This window comes from Mustela nivalis, assembly GCF_964662115.1.
Source record: "Mustela nivalis genome assembly, chromosome: 19".
Lineage (NCBI taxonomy): Eukaryota > Metazoa > Chordata > Mammalia > Carnivora > Mustelidae > Mustela > Mustela nivalis.
The window spans coordinates 10,440,300-10,456,336 of NC_139038.1; the positions used below are offsets into that span (position 1 = coordinate 10,440,300).

The following is a 16,037-nucleotide window of genomic DNA, read 5'->3' on the forward strand; positions in this document are numbered from 1 at the left end:
GTCTGCAGTGAAGAGGGTTTGGGGATGGACAGTGGGGAGGGTTGCACAACCCTGGGAACATCATAAAGTCCTGAGAAACCTGTAGTTCACAAAACCTACTGAATTATTAAAAACAATTTTTTTTTTGAAACCTTTGACGCAACTGGATGTGAACTGTCTCGTTTTTCAAAGCCTCTTTTCTGAGTCTTGATTTATAAATAAAATAGGACCTTGGAGGACTTTGGAAAATTGACCAGAAGGGGGAACAGCCTCCTTTTTCCAAGCAGGTACAAAAAGGTGCAAAAATTATTGATGGGAAACGGGCTTGGGGAGGGTCTGAGGGCTCCCAGGTCCCACTGCAGATCGACCTGGAGACTTTGCCAGTGGTGAGAGGTCACGTCTGCCATTGCCAAGGCCCAGGACAGAAGCCAGGCATAGGACGGCTCCTTCCCATCAGTCGGGGGAGCCTCTGTCAGTGTCTGCTGGCTGGAACCCCCTGGGCAGGCACCCAGTCCAGGGGTCAAGGGGCTCCGACGCCGGCCCACGTGAGTGGGGGCCGGGCAGGCGGTCCCATCGGCAGGGCTGCTGGCGCGCACCCCCCGCCCTCCCTGCGCTTGTGGGCGCTGGGGGGACAGCAGACTGCAGACGGGGGTTCAAATCCGGCGTAGCTTCCGTGCGCCTCCAGCCTCATCCCCTGGGTACGTGACATCCAAGGGGCCAGTCACCAAGGGAGCCGAATGCAGCGTTGCCCCGCGTGGGGCAAGGGGGTGTGGCGGTGCCCGCACAAGTCTGGGAGTCAGCTGCCCCAGGATGGGGACAGGCTCCGGGGCGAGGCCCGCAGGATCTCCCACAGGGAGGCCGGGCAGGCGCACTACCCTTCTTCCCCACAGGGGGGCAGCCCCGGGCAGCCCTGGCCCTGGCCCTGGCCTGCTGGTGCCTTGGGGGCTGGGCCTCCTGTCTGAGCCCTGGCCGCCCCTGACAGGCTAAAAGAGAAGCCCAGTGCTCCTGCCCGGTGGAGCGGGAGGGGGGGGGAGGGGGGACCCCGGGACCAAGGAGCCCAGGTCTGAAATGCCAGACGGTGGTTTCCCTGGGGTCTCCTGGGAGTGTCGGTGCCACCAGGGGTTTGATGGCCTTGGGCCAGTCACTTACTGCCCAGTAACAGGAGACACGGAAGCACCCCGGATGTTTATGGGCCCCCCCAGGAGCCTGCGATGGCAGGACTAGCAGCCGCAGGAGGGGGTCTCTGGGAACTGTGGGGGAGGGGGGCGGGGGGAGCCATGGCTCGTGGCTCATTCCCCCTTCTCCAGCGCTTCACCTTACCTCCCCGTCCCGCCTCCTCTGACACGTGCCCTATGACACTTTCTCTGTGTGTGTGTCTCTCTCGGGGCCTCTCCCTCTCCGGGTGTGTATGTGTGTGTGTGTGCATGGGGTTCAGCGTGTGTGTCTCTCCGTGGCTTCCTGCTCTCTGGCCGCCTGTGTGTGTGTGTGTCCGAGGGCTCACCCCACTCCGCTCGCCCTCTCCCCGTCTCTCTGAGTGTCTCTTCCTCTTTGTGTGACTCAGGGTTCCGTGTGTGTGTGTGTGTGTGTGTGTGCACGCGCGTGTGTCCGTCCGTGCGTCTGTCCTCTCTGAGCCCGTGCTGGTGCCTGTCTCTCGCTCTCGCCCCTCCGTCTGGCTCTCAGCGTCTCTCCCTGTCTCTGCGAGTGTCTCTGCGTCCCCGGCTGTGCAGGTGGCCGGTCCGGCCGAGCGGCGGATGTGAGAGATGATTCAGGGCTGACAGGAAGCCGCCGCCTCGCCCGCTGCCCGCCAGTATCCGCGGCGTCGCGTCCGCTCGGCAGGTACGCCGGCTCGGCATGAGGGGGCCGCAGTGACAAGGCCCGGCTCTCAGGTGAGTCTTCCTCGGCGGGGCCCGGGGCCCGGCCCGGCCCGGGGTGGGGGGCCCCCGAGGCTGCCTCCCACCGACCCCCCACGGGGGTGGGAATGGCCCTACGGGGCCTGCGGGAGGGCTGGGGGGTTGGGAAGTTGCTAGAACACCTGGCTCTCCCTCGCTTGGCCCCCTGGCTAGGGACCCCCGCTCTCGGGAACCTGCTCGGGTCTGGGGCTCCAGCGCTTCCCCCCCCCCCCCGCGCCTTCCCCAGTCCAGCCTACACGGGCCTGGGGGGCGGGGGGTCTCCTGGCAGGAGTGGGGGGGCGTCTCATTGCTTCCAGAGACCCGGTGAGGGGCCAGACCCAGGAGCCTTGGTTTCTTCATCTGCGAAATGGGGCTGAAGCATCCCTGCCGCTCGGCTGGGGGAGGGCGGGTGCGACTCTCCGGGCAAGTGTGCCCAGAGCCCGCCGGGGCCCCGGACCAGAGGGAAGCAGGCTTCTCCCTCCGCCGCCGCCCATGCCCGGCCCCCACCTGGCCCAGCAGCCCTGGGCTGGGGAGCTCCTTGACGCCGGCCGCCACCCTCCCCCACCTCTGCCCCAGGACCAGGGCTGCCCGGGCCCCCGCAGTGGCCACCGGAGCCTCCGGAGCCTCCATTAGAGGCCCCTAGGCTGAAGGCCTAGATGACGGGGAAAACGGAACAGAGTCCAGCGGATAAAACTCCCCAGGGCTCGGACCCAACCTCTGTCTCCTACCCCATAGGCCGCCCTGTGGCCCAGGGAGGCCTCCTTCCGCAGGTGCGGCCTGAGGCGGGCAGGGAGCCGGGGCAGGAGGGGGTCTCTGAGGGCCTTTCCCACTGGCCAGGCCCAGCCCCGAGGGCTTTCCCCCAGCCGGGCTGTTGCAAACTTTGTTCATCTGAAAACTGCGTACTTCCCTTTGTGCTATTTTGGCCTGCGTGCCACGGCCTGTGGCCGCCTAGCGTCCCCGCCCGACCCAGCCCTGCCGGCCCCTTGGGGCCCTTCTGGGGGCTCAGCCTCCTCCCCCAGACCTCTTCCGCCAGCTCAGAGCCTGGTGGGAAAGCCAGGCCTGGCGGCAGGTTGACTCCGTCTGGGGGCCGCCGAGGGCCTGTTCCTCAGATGGGTCTCTCTTTTAAAAAACATTTCATGGTTCTTACAAAAGGTAATACAAGACAGGGGTCCAAGAGCAGGGAGGGCCTTGGGGGTCGGCGCGGCCCGAGCTTGGGGATCCTGGCTCCGGGACTGGCTCGCTGGAGGAACTTGGACCAAGTGCTCCCTCTCTGGGCCTCGCTGTTCCTCCCCGGCATCGCCCACAGTGTGTCTTGGTGTGTCTGGGACAACGGAGGGGCTGGGGCGGATCCCAGCCTGCCCTGGGGTCCCGGCGTGATGGCCCACGCGTGAGGCAGGGGTGCGGTGGGGGGAGGCTCAGGCCCGCGTGCAGGGGTGGGGAAACAGGCAGGAATTCTCTGATAACGTTGTGGCAGGCTGCCCGCCGCCCAGAGGCTGCCCCGTCCCCTTCCACAGAGACCCTGCTGCTTGTCCCAGGAGAGCAGGGGCATCCGGGAAGCAAGAAGGCTCTCTGGGGGCCAGGATCCCCTGGGATGGTGAGCCGCCCTCCCCCGGGACGGCGGCCTTGAGGGCCAGGCCTCAGGAGCACGAGGGAGTTCTCCAAACCAGAAACAGGAGCCCACACAGGCTTCTCTCTGGGAAGCCCGAACGCCGAGCCCGGCTGCTTATCATCTGCCGGCAGTTCTTTGAGAAAGGCCCTGGGTTGGTCCCCATTTTACAGATGAGAAGACTGAGGCTAACAGATCCCGAGGCACAGGCAGAAGTCCTCCCTCCACGACCCGGTGCTCCCAGCCCTGCACCACCGCCAGTGCCCTTGGGCTGCGGCTTGAGGCCCAGCAGACAGCCTGCCCCGGTGTGGCCCTGGTGGACGGAAGGAGGAGGCTATGCAGGCTCGGTGGGGGGGGTAGGGTCCAGTCCCCGAGCGCAGGGGCTCCCCACGGACGCCCTCCTATCCCATCACGAGGTTTGGGAATTCTGGAGTTCCCGCTGACTCACTCAGTGTTCGAGGAAGGAGAGAGGCTTCACCGCGACAGCCCGGATGGAGCTCAGTGTGGCTCGGGCCTCCTTGTCCTTTGTGCCATGAGGGTTCAGGAAGCTCGGGGACGTGAGGGGGCAGCCCAGTGCGGCCGAGGCCTCAGGGGAGCCCCAAACAGGAGCTGGGCAGTACAGAGCTCAGCTTCTCCCTGTGCCTCGCCTTCCCCAGCTGGAAAGTGGGGAGAAGCCCTCCTCCCGGGGGGCCGAGCCTGCAGAAACAGACATGCACAGAGGGGGACGTTCCTGGGGCAGGGCTCCCTCGGAAACCCCGCTACGGCCCTCAGCTGTGTCCCTCGCCACTGCCAGGAGACTGACTGGGTCTCTCGGGATGCCAAGATTCTCCTGGGAAACCCCCCCAAGAGGGCTGTACTTGTCCTCCCGGGCCTGGGTGTGTGGCTGCCTGTGGCTCGGTCAAGGACAGGCCATCACAGCGTGGCTCCTCCACTGGGGCCGGTCACTGACCCAGTGTCAGGCTGGGTTCCGAGGTTCCCTTCCCCACAGGGTCCCCCCTCCCAGTCTCTCCCCAGAGCACCCTTCCTCCCCTACAGCCCTCAAGACCCCCTCGGTGTTTAACGAACAAAACCCCAGGGAGCCTGGGTGGCTCAGTCGATTAAGCGTCTGCCTTTGGCTCAGGTCGTGATCTCAGGGTCCTGGGATCGAGCCCCGCATCGGGCTCTCTGCTCAGCGGGGAGTCTGCTTCTCCCTCTGCCTGCTGCTCCCCTGCTTGTGCTCTTTCTGTCCCTCTCTCTCTGACAAATAAATAAATAAATGAAATCTTAGAAAGGAAGGAAATCCCACTCCCAGCTCCCCTGGGGGGCACAGAGAGGGACAGAGAAGTGCCCTGGGGTGCGTGGGGGCTACCAGGTCTTCTGTATGGAAGGGACCAAGGACTGAGCTCAGGGAGCAAAGCTGGGTTTGCAGGGGGCAGCAGGTGAGGCTGTCCGGAGGCGGAGTTGGAATCCTGTCTTTCCCCTTTGCAGCCGGGATCCCCAGCCTCAGTTTCTGTGTCTGTGAAATGTTGGGAGCCTCTCCCGCCAACAAGTGGTTGTGTGGATCAAGCGAGGGCACTTTGAGACATATCCACATGGGATGGTCTGGTGGGTCCCCAGAACCTTCCAGCACTTACCAAGTGTGGGGGACGGCCCTGGGGGCCCGGGATGAAGGTCTGGGCTCAGATGGGGGAGCAGGCCTGGCTGTGGCCTGACTCGGTCCTCGGACAGGGAGGGGTGATGGTGCTTCCATGGCCTGGGCTCCACTGTGGGGCTGTCAGGGTCTGGGGGTGACAGACACCCGACAGAGCCGGTCACAGGGGGTCCTACGTTGCAGCACTGCCGGACATGTGGCCAGGAGTGGACATGAATGTGGAGAGCGAGCTGCTGTGGCCCGGGGTGGCCCTGTTGCTGCTGCTGGGGACAGTGGCCAGCTTGTGCGTGCGCTGCTCCCGCCCAGGTAAGGGCACGTGGCGGGGACAGGGGTAGGGTCCCTAGCCCAGGCTGCGGTCCAAAGGCGGTCAAACAAGTCTCACAAGGCAGGGAGGAGGCCCTGAGCCACCCATGAAGACGGGGGGGGGGGGGGTTGTCTGGTTCACTGTGGGGCTTTGGTTTTGTTGGGGCTGGGGAATGTTCTGGAAAAACGGGGGTTGGGGGGCTGCTGTGCTGCCTGCAGCATCCACCTTCTCCAGGCTCTGCTCTCCTAATAGCAAACATCCTGTCCACGACGGGTGGCTTAGGGGGTGGGCTGGCCGGCCCCCACGTCCCATTCGTCCGATCCGAGGCCTGCCCAGGGCACAGGGGAGCCAAGAGGAAGGCGGATGTCTGTCGGATCTCCGTTCCCACCTGGGCCTGGGGTCGCTCGCTAATCCGGGTTTGTTCTTGCAGCGGTGAAGAAGTCTGAGAAGATCTATGAGCAGAGGAGCCCGTGAGTGTCCCGGTGTCCCCGGCCCAGGGACTTCGTGTCCCCTGACTGTGGGCAAGCACACAGGCTTCCCCTCGTGTTGTCCACACACCCCTGCCCTCCGCCCTCGCTCCCGCCGCCTCCACGCTGGGCTCTAGTGGGTCCAGAGCAGTCCAGCGAGGGAGGAGACCTCGGGGCTCTCCGCGCACTGCCCCCTCGCCCCTCCCCACCCCCGCCTTTGGGAGAGCTTTGGAGAAATGGGGTGCCACTCTCTGGCGGGCCTCCCTCTATCTCCAGAGATCCACCCTCTGCCCCCAGCCTGGGGGAGCCCACCGGGCTGGCGCTGGGGCTTGACAGACAGCCCTGCCCTCCCCGGCCATGCGGGGAGCAGAGACCGGGTGCAGAGAAAATGTGAGCCACGCGCAAGTCTCCCTGGAAAAGGCCAGCCGAGCTCTGGGAGGGCGTGGTGGGCATGTCCTCGGGGGCTCGGGAGAAGGCAAAAGGAGACATGGCGGAGAGAGAACGTGGCGGGTGGTTCCCCCTGCAGGCCTGGGGTGGACACTTTCTTCTGGGGACAAGGTGGCACGTGTGGGCATCTCTGGTGGATGAGGAGGGCCTCGACCGTGGGGAGAATCCATGGCCTCTGTCCTAAGGGCAGAGGGGAGCCACAGAGGAGCTGGGAAGAAGGAGGTAGGGGTAGAGAGGAAATGGGGTGGGGGGTCACTGACCCCAGGCCAGGCAGTGGGGTCCGGGCCGGGTGGAGCTCCAGGCACACCCCCCGGGGGAGGCCTGGGGGCCTCTGAGACCTGCGTGCGACATGCACACGGGCCAGCACGCCCACTCACACCCCCCGCCACCCCCCATTCCTGTTCAGGGGAGCGCTCCTCTCCCCACCACCGGTGCCGTGTGTGTGTGTGTGTGTGTGTGTGTGTGTGTGTGTGTGTGTGTACACGCGCCCCTGCGCGCTCCCGCCTGAGGAAGGAACTCACATACAAATACAAAAGCACACACACACCCTTTCTCATTTCCTTTTGCAACTGAAAAGCCACAATGAAATTTTGAAAATAGAATGTCCCCATCCATGCCCACCCCTGGGGCTGGGGCTGGGGCTGGGCTTTTTCAGGCTTCTCTGGCCACTTGGTCCTCCAGATGACCAGCCCACAGTCTCCACTGGGGCTGCCCCCCACCGCCCCGCCCCTGCCCCCAGGCAGGCCTCCCTAGTCTCCCCTCCTCTCTGCCCTCCTCTCTCAGTGCCTGCCCACTCCGGGCCTCTGATAGATGTTAGAAACACAGGCTGTTTGAGCCAGAAACGAAACCACCTCATAATGGGAAGTGGAAAGGCTGGGCCTGGGCAGGAGGAGGCCGGGAGGGGAGAACCCCACTTCACTTGGGTTGAGTCCTGCCCGTGCGTTTAGAACATCCTTCCTAAATCAGGTCACCCTGACCCCTCCCCAGCCCCCCTACCCCAGAGCTCCTGGAAGGCTGGGCCAGGCGCCCCTTCTGGTCCAGAGGAGGAAGCCAAAAGGCTTTAAAGAAGCTAATCTGCTCTACCATCCTTAGCAGTGGCTTCCATCCTCAAGGGAACTTCACGCTCCAAAATGGCAGCTAGAGCACCAGCCCTCACCTGTGTGTTCCAAGCAGTAGTAAGAAGGAAGGACAAGGACAAAAAGGGTGCACTTCTGTTGGCAATGCCTCTTCTAAAGTCCCAACAGTCTTGGCTTGCGTCTCATTAACTAGAGCTTAATCACATGGCCACACTCAGGCACGAGAGAGGCTGGAAGATACAGTCTTCTAGGTGGACCTAAATAAAAATCCATTTCCGAGGAAGAATGAAATGCCGGGCATGGCCAGCTGCCTTGCTGTGTCTGCTAAGCCTTGAACTTACCTCGCCAGTTATGTGGGAGTAAATGGTGCATTTGAACATCTCAGGAAGGCTGGTTACCCTCTGGTTGATGTCCCTGAAGAGTCGCCGGACCCTCACCTCAGAATCAGAGGGCCACCACCCCAGCCCTGCCCGCAGCCCTTCCGGACCATCTCCGGAGGTCCTGGGGAGGCCGTGGAGGCCGCCAGCTCCAGCTCGGGGCTGTACAAGAAGCGTGGACGCCCGGTGGGCAGAGTTGGGGACTAGTCCAGAGAATGGGGGCTTCGGGAAGCCCTGGATCTGAGGCCCAGAGAGGGGTCAGCTCCTCCTCTCTCTCTTGCCCTGGTCTGCCCCTCCCCACTCTCTGGTCCTTGTCCCTGTCTGTCCGTCTCTCCTGTCTGTCACTTGGGCTATGGGGGGGCCAGACCCTGGTTCGGCACAGCTCTGTGTTTTTCCAGGGAGGAGAGTCAACAGAACTTTGCGGTGGCCCGGACCTATTCCTGTGAGTCCCCGAACCCAAGGGTCCAGGGGACAAGGCTCAGGGTTGGGGGTGTCCATCTCGGGACTGCGGCCAGGCCCGATCTCGTGGCATGGGGGGACGGCGCTGGCAGGTTGGCCTGGGGGCCCAACCAACACCCCCTTGTCCTTTGCAGTGGTCAGGCAAGCCTGGCCTGGGGCCCTGGTGGACATGGACTCCGATGTGGCCCCAACAAGGTAGGACTAAGCCCCCTATCCCAGGCCCAGAGGGGTCACAGCCCCATAGGAGGCCATGGGAAGGTCCCCAGCTGGCTGAGCTCAGGCCAAGCCCTTGGACCTCGGAGCCCCAGAGCTGGACCGCGAGGGCCCCACGAGGGGGCTGTGGGGCCGTCATTCCCGAAACCCCGGGGCCTCTTCCCCGCCGGCCCCCCTCAGCTCCTCCCTCCCCCCTTTCCTGCAGGAAGGACAAGCTGCTGCGCTTCTCCCCCAGCCTCGAGGGTGAGTGGCCCTGAGACGCGGGGTGGGGCAGGGGTGAGGCGGGCCGAGGCAGGTGACCATCCGGTGGGACAGGTGCAGCGTGGGGAGGCCCGAGGGCCCGGGGGAGTTGGGCCGGGCCTGGCCGGGAGGAGGTAGAGACCCGGTGTCTAGGTGGGAAGGCAGGAAACACCTGGGCCCTTGGAGGCCCTTCCCTGGGGCCCTTGGAGGCCCTTCCCTGGGGCCGGGGGTGGGCCGGGGGCCGGAGGAAGCCGTGAGCCCAGCCCGGCCTTTCTTCCAGATTCTGAGTCCTCCAGGTACCAGAACTTCAGCAAAGGTGGGTGGGACCCCGGGGCGCGGGGGCTGCGGTGGGGCCCGCGGGCCGAGCGCTCAGGCCTGACCCTTGCCTCCTCCTGCAGGGACCAGACGGGGACCCAGATCCGGCCCCGAAGCAGCCCACCCGTGAGTGGCCTTCTCTGGCCCGCGCCTCCCCCTCCCCTCTAACCCCCCAACGTCCTCCCTCTAGGAAAGCTTCCTGCCCTAGAAGCCACGGGGCCCAGGAAGGTGCTCGGTAGCCCACTTCCCCTCAGGGGGCCACGTCCCTCCTTTGTGGGGACAGGGACGTGGCCCCTCTCTAGGGCATCGCCCAGAGATAAGTTCTATGAATCCCAGAGAGCAAGAATCAGGGATGTCTCTCTGGCTCACGGATGGGTCACCTGAGGCCCAGGGAAGACAGAGACTTACTTAGAGTGACAAGTCAGTCGGGCTGGAGCCACGCGGGGTGGCGGCTAGTGCATCCGCCGGGACCCCCTCGGCCCAAACCCCGGCCTGCCCAGCCACCTCTGTGTCTGTGTCTTCTTGCCAGAGACCCCATTTCCATGGACTATTACAACTGGGGGCAGTTCCGGAAGCCCTGGGAAGGTGAGGGGGAGGGGGCAGGGAGGAGGGGGCAGGGGAACCCCCCGGGAGCAGAGGAGGGAAGGGGTGTGTGTGGGAAGCAGGGAGGGGAGAGAGCAGCAGAGGTGCGGGAACAAGAAGGGGAGCTGGGAGGGGGGGTAGCGGGGGGGAGGCTGAGCCCCTCATCACTCGGGGGCCCCCTCAGGGCTGGGCAGCCCCTGATGAGTGCTGTGGGACCTCGGAGGAAGGCCCGGGGCCAGGCAGCCACGCTGATACTCCACAGACTCTAAGGAGGCTGGGGTCTTGGGACCTTGACACCTGAGGACGGGGGGGCGGGGCCTGCTGGGAGGAGCTCAGGTCCGGGCTTGAAGCCCCCCCGCCCCCCGCGCCCCTGGCTCCTGCCTGGGCCACCGGGGCTGCAGGGGTGGGGCGCAAGGCAGGCAGAGAGGGGGGTTCTCTTCTCCCCCCAACCCCTGCTGAATATGGGAGGGACCCTCCTCCCTTGAAGCCGCTTTGGCTCAGATGGCTGCCACTGGGGGGCGCAGCGGTTGGCACTCAGCTTGCAGGGGGGGGTGCCAGGCTCCGCTAGACCCCATTGGGCCTAGGCCCACCCTGCCTGCCTGAAGGTTAGGCTTTAGGACAGCCCAGGCCTGCTTCCTGTCTCTCCACGGCCCCCAGCGGCTCTCCCTGCCCCTCCCTGCCCGGTAGCAATGGGCCTCCCTCCCTCCCCCTGATGCCCCCTCCCGCCCCTAATGTCTTGGAAGACCAGCAAGGAGCCCAGGGTGGAGGCCGCCGGAGCCAGGCCAGCGTCCACTAAGAACCTTGTCCAGGAGAATGTTCCGAGACCCCGTGCGGGACACAGAGGGCGGGGGGCTTGGCAGGGCAGGCCAAGACAGGACGGACGGAGGGAGGAGGAGCCAGGCCCGCCGGGCCAACCTGACCCGCCCCCCTCCCCTGGCAGATGAGGACAACGAAGATGCCAATTCCTACGAGAACGTGCTCATCTGCGCGCGGACGGAGCCCGACTCAGGTGAGGCTGCGGCCGGGGACTGGGCAGGGACTGACCGCCCGCACCGGTCCAAGTCACCGCCCGCCTCCAACCCAGAAGGGAAGGTTCGCCCTTGGCTCGAGCACCTGGGTGAGGCCCCAGGGGTCCCGGCCAGGGTCCCTTCTTCCCCTGAGGCGCCTGACAAGCAGCCACAGCGGCTGCCGCCGGTGCCAGCCCCTCTCCCGGGGTCTCCTCGCAGGTGACGAGGGATCGGAGGATTACCAGAACTCCGCATCCATCCGGCAGTGGCGGGAGTCCAGGAGGGCCCTGGGTATGTTGGGGGAGAGCAGGAGCTCTGGACCTGGGAGGATCGGGCAGGGGGGCTGTGGAGAGGGAGGGAGCATCGGTTGTGCGTGGGGGGCTGGGGGAGGGCAGGCTCCCGTGTCGCTCTTGTAGCTGATTTCACAACGGAGCCTCTGGCCCATCTGTGGCCGCCGTGGCCTGGAACCACGCCAGGCCCCCCCGGGTGGAAATCTCTGGCAAACCCCAGAGATGGGACCGGTGCAGCGTTCCGTGTAGCATTTCCTGCAGGCTGTTCCGCGGCATCTGGGGGCCTGGGCCCGAGCCCCCGGCTGGGGGAACAGGTGTGGGTGTGTCCGCATGACCCGTCTGCCCCCCATCTGCCCGCTGGTCCGCAGAGCGAGCCCCGAGGGAAGAGCCTCTGACCCTGGCAGGCAGCCCAGACGAGGACGACGACGACGACCCTGATTACGTGAATCAGAGCGTGGCAGCCCCAGAAGCCTAGGAAGGCTCTGGAAGGAAGGTACGGCCACTCCTCTGCAGCGGCCTCCGCCCAGGGTGGTGGACCTCACAGGCCTGAAGGGACCCCAGCCCATCCCAAGGGGAAAACAGGGCTAGGGGAGCCACACGGGGGTCCCGGCGGGGGGTCAAGGGGTAGCAGCACCCATGGGTGCTGAAATGGGGGGCTCTGTCGGGCGTTGGGACTGAGCTCCTGAGCTGTCTGTGCCCACCCTGCCTCCAACGCCACGGCAGGCCTGGTGACGTCACAGCCCCACGGCAGCCACAAGGGCTTCCGTCTGCTGTTGGGGGTGTCGGGCCGAGGTAGCTGGAGAGTGGTGGGGTGAAGGGGTGGGCCCCGGGGAGCTCTCTGCAGCCTCGAGTGAGGGCCTTAACCTTGTGGGTTAACCTTGTGGGACTCTCTTCCTCCCTTGCAAAATGGAGCAAATGGGACACAGCACGTGGAGGACAACAGGGGTGGGCGTGGGACCGGGGGGTAGGGGTCGGCGTCCGTGAGGGTCGCGGCTGGACCTGCTCGGGCTCCCCAAACGCACAGGGCGCTCAGCCTCCCGCCCCGGGACCGGCGAGCTGCTGGGGCCCCGGCTGTAACCCCGCGCGGGAGGGGGGACTGACCCCAGAGGGTTCTCGAAGGCAGGCCGGCGGGCAGCTCCTGGGCTGGGAGAGGAGGCCTCAGAAGCGTGAGCCCACCGCTCACCCGCTCCCCGACGTCTCCCGGGCCTCTCCGGGGGGCCAGTCAGCCTCAGGGGCTGGGGACCCAGCAGTGAACGAAATCCACCCATGGGTGCCCGGAGCGTGTGGCTCTTGATCTCAGGGGTGTGAGTTCGAGCCCCACGTTGGGTGTAGAGAGGAGTTAAAATTAAAATCTTTCTTTTTTTTTTTTTTTTTTTAAGATTATCTATTTATTTATTTGACAGAGAGAGAGATCACAAGTAGGCAGAGAGGCAGGCAGAGAGTGGAGGAAGCAGGCTCCCCGCTGAGCAGAGAGCCCGATGCGGGGCTCGATCCCAGGACCCCGGGATCATGACCTGAGTCGAAGGCAGAGGCTTAACCCACGGAGCCACCCAGGCGCCCCTAAAATTAAAATCTTGAAAGAGAAAAAAATCTACCCAAATCCCTGACCGTTCAGGGCGTCCCTCTGGGGAGAGTGAAGACACAGATGGCTGCGGGCTGAGAGGCAGGAAGGACAAGTAGCATGTGAGGGAGTGATAAGCTCCACGGAGACAAACCCACAGGCAGGAGGCCGCGGACGGCGGGGCTGGGGTGGCCAGAGCAGCTGGGGTGCTCCCTGCCTGCCCCACCGGCGGGGGGGAGGGTGGAAGTATGTGCAGGGGAGCAGAAGCATGCCCAAAGGGTCTGACAACAGGGGAGGGGGCAGCCCTTGGTGGGGGGGGCAGCCACGCAGCAGCCCCTGGGTTCTGAGATGGGCGGGGGCGCGGCCTGGGATCCTGGGAACAGGATCCTTGGCTGCCGAGAGGGGAAATATATTCAGGGGACAGTAGGGGTGCACAGAGACCGGTGAGAATCCAGGTAAAGGGGGAAAGCAAACATGCATAGAGTTTTCTTTTGTCTCAGATTTTTTTTAAGCTTATTTATTTTGAAGTAAGTTTAACACCCAACATGGGGCTCGAACGCACGACCCCAAGATCAAGAGTCACACGCATTCCCGACTGAGCCAGCCGGGCGCTCCGTCTCTGTGTATTTCTGAAATTTCTTCTTGAGGGCTTGGTCGACCCATCGGATCTTGGGTATCATGTTGGTTGACCTCCACGTGACTGCATTTTTCCATTTTTCTGGTGATTTCTGCCTTCGTCACCTTGTGGTTGGAAAAGATGTTATGGTCTGATCTCGATCTTCTTATGTTTACTGAGCCTTGTTTGGTGGCCTAACAAGCGGTCTGTTCTGAAGAATGTTTCAAGTACACTTGGAAACAATGTGTATTATTGTTTGGATGGAATGTTCTGTGTTTCTCTGTGATGTCCGAAATGGCAGCTGTTTTTTTTTGTTTTGTTTTTGTCTTTTGTGGGTTTTTTAATTTTTTGTTTTTATTTATTTATTTTTAAAGATTTTATTTATTTGTTTGACACAGACAGAGATCACAAATAGGGCAGAGAGGCAGGCAGAGAGAGAGGGGGAAGCAGGCTCCCTGCTGAGCAGAGAGCCCGATGCGGGGCTCAATCCCAGGACCCTGGGATCATGACCTGAGCGGAAGGCAGAGGCTTTAACCCGCTGAGCCATGCAGGCGCCCCTCGCGGCTGGTTTTGAAGGCGGAGCCCACAGGGTTCGCTGATGCACTGGGCGCTGGGGGGCAGGTAGAGAGGAGCCATGGGCTGCAGGTCTTTTGGCTGAGCGAGACGATGTCACTGTCCCCAGTGAGAGGCTGTGGGCAGGGCAGGCCTCGTGGGAAAACCAGCTTATTTCTGGACCTGTTTGGCTCGAGCTGCCCACGCGGGGAGAAATTTGTAGCGGTCAGCGGGACAGCAGGGCCTGGACGGAGGGAGAGGCCAGGCTGGAGACACACGTGGGCTGTCATCATTGAGAGTGACAACGGTCAGCCCCGGGGACAGCAAGGCGGGGAACAAGGGCTGGCACTGAGGCCGGAGGCTGGGCGGTGAAGCAGAAAGGGCAGCGTCCTGGGCCGGAGGAAGGCGCTTGGGGAGGGCGTGAGCAGGCACGAGGCAGGCGGAGATGCACCGGGCACTGGTGGGCGCTGGTGAGATCAGTGGTTGCGGCGGGCTGGGGGGGGGAGGCTACTTGTGTTGGGAACACAGGAGCCCCCAGACGGGGAGTGAACATTCCAGAAGCTCTGCTTCAGAGGGGAGCAGAGATGTGGGGCAGGTGTTTGAGCTGTAAGGTGGGCTGGTTCAAGCTTGGGGTCTGGCCGAGGCTGGACCTGGATCGTGGGTGCTGTCCCACTCTGGGCACGGGACGCCACAGGCTGGCATCTGCGGTGGCCTGCTGAGGGCCAGAGGGACCCGATCTCTGCGTTCAAAGAAGTGGAAGGTTTGCTCGGTGAGGCAGAAATGGTGTTGAGTTAGATCTGATACTCCCGGCAGGTCCCTTCTGGGTTGGAGGGGAAGGTCAGTCACCAGTCCTGTGCTGACTGACCCCAGCCTTGGCCAGGATCCACGAGCATAGGAATTTAGGAGGGAAAAAAGGCAGCTTGGGGCGCTGAGCCTCTGCGTTTGGCTCAGGTCATGGTCTCAGGGTCCTGGGATCAAGCCTTGCATGGGGCTCTCTGCTCAGCAGGGAGCCTGCGTCCCCCTGCCCCTCTGCCTACTTGTGATCTCTGTCAAATAAGTAAAATCTTAAAAACAAAAAACAAGGAGGCTGCTCGATGGGCGGGTCCTTCTCAGCCTGGCTGCAGGAAAGTGGCTGAGAGCTGACTATCACCATGCCTCCCTCCCCGACCCTGACTCTGACCCTGACTCTGACCGTGACCTGGCCATCCCAGTGCCAGGGCGGGGGGCGGGGAAGAAAGTGCTAGTGCAAGCCACCTTCTCCCTTCTAACAAACCTTTTCGGTCTTCATTAAGGAGCCGAGGGAGCCACTAGGCCGAGGGCTGTTTACTGCCTCCCCTGGGGTCACTTCTCTCTCGGGAGCTGCCCAACCTCTAGACGGCCCGCGGTCACTCCTGGGAGACGCACCGAGACGTCCAGAGGACCATCCGTCAGGCCGTGGGGGGCCGGCCGGGGACAGGACAGTTACATGGAGAAATCAGCCCCTGGCCCCGCTTCTGCGAGAGCCCAAGGCTGAGGGCAGCGTGGCTCCTGCCCTGACCGATGCCCCGGGGTCAAGGCGAGCTACCTTCCTGTCCCCACGTCTGAGAAACACCGCGTGTCGCTGGGATTCCTGTGCCTTTTTGCTTCGGATTCAGATTCCAAATTGCTGGCTCGTGTCGATGGCTGGGATCTTTTTTGTGAGCCGTGGATGTGGACAGTTAATTTATGTGGGTGGGACCGTATTTAATAATCTACAGCCCCGGGTGCAGAGCGTCACCTGTCTCGTCTCCTGGAAGCATCACACGTCATGGCCACCATCGGGGGGGCCCCAGAGCCCCATTCTTCGGGCCTCAGTCCACTTGGAGGCGGTGAGGCTACAGGACAGCCCTTCCGTGGGGACGTCTGCTGTGGGCAAAGCACGTTGTGTTTCTGGAGAAGGAGCAGTGCGGAGCAGCTGAGTGGCACCCCTCTCCGTTGTCCCCGAGTCCTCCCCGGCCCCAGGACTGGACTCGCTGAGCTGAGCAGGAACCCAGCTGCCTCACTGCAGGCACAGGGGCCGCCAGGGACCTTCGGAGGCAGATAAAGCCACAGCCAGAGGGACTACATGTTTCCTTCGACTGAAACGTCTCAATAAAGCCTGTTCTTACTAGCGATTCTCGCGTCTGCATTTCCTGCTTCGTGCAAAGCCTTCCAGGGGAGCGGAAGTCAAGCCTCTTGCCTAATGGAAAAGGACACTGAGGCCCTGAGCGAGAGGGGCCCGGTCCTGGAGGCCACGCTTTCCAGGGCGCTAAACTGACTTTCCAGAGTTAATGCCATCCGTTAGGAAATGAGAAGGAAAAACAGAACACAGCTGCTGGCCCCTTGTTCCTTCCTACGCAGTGTCCCATCTCCCAGGCTCAGAGATGCGAGGGGGGACAGTGGGCTACGGAGGGGGGTCTGGGCGGGGAG

The 16,037-nt window shown here is 63.5% G+C and overlaps 1 protein-coding gene across 3 annotated transcripts; it reads left to right on the forward strand.

The window, feature by feature from the left end:
* Window positions 1-940: 940 nt before the first annotated feature.
* LAT2 (linker for activation of T cells family member 2) lies at window positions 941-15,742 on the forward strand. Of its 3 annotated transcripts, none has more exons than XM_082712646.1 (13): window positions 941-1,865; window positions 5,288-5,410; window positions 5,839-5,878; window positions 8,174-8,217; window positions 8,369-8,429; window positions 8,653-8,690; window positions 8,968-9,003; window positions 9,086-9,128; window positions 9,532-9,587; window positions 10,525-10,593; window positions 10,811-10,882; window positions 11,250-11,374; window positions 14,903-15,742. In XM_082712646.1, exons 2-12 carry the CDS (start codon window positions 5,299-5,301, stop codon window positions 11,354-11,356), a joined length of 678 nt encoding a protein of 225 aa, XP_082568772.1. In that variant the 5' UTR covers window positions 941-1,865; window positions 5,288-5,298; the 3' UTR covers window positions 11,357-11,374; window positions 14,903-15,742. The 3 variants fall into 3 exon arrangements, 2 of the variants coding, with proteins under 2 accessions (XP_082568772.1, XP_082568773.1); XR_014306043.1 differs by lacking the exon at window positions 8,968-9,003 and adding an exon at window positions 6,402-6,544 and having other exon boundaries at window positions 1,041-1,865; XM_082712647.1 differs by lacking the exon at window positions 8,968-9,003 and having other exon boundaries at window positions 1,013-1,865.
* The last annotated feature ends 295 nt before the right edge of the window (window positions 15,743-16,037 follow it).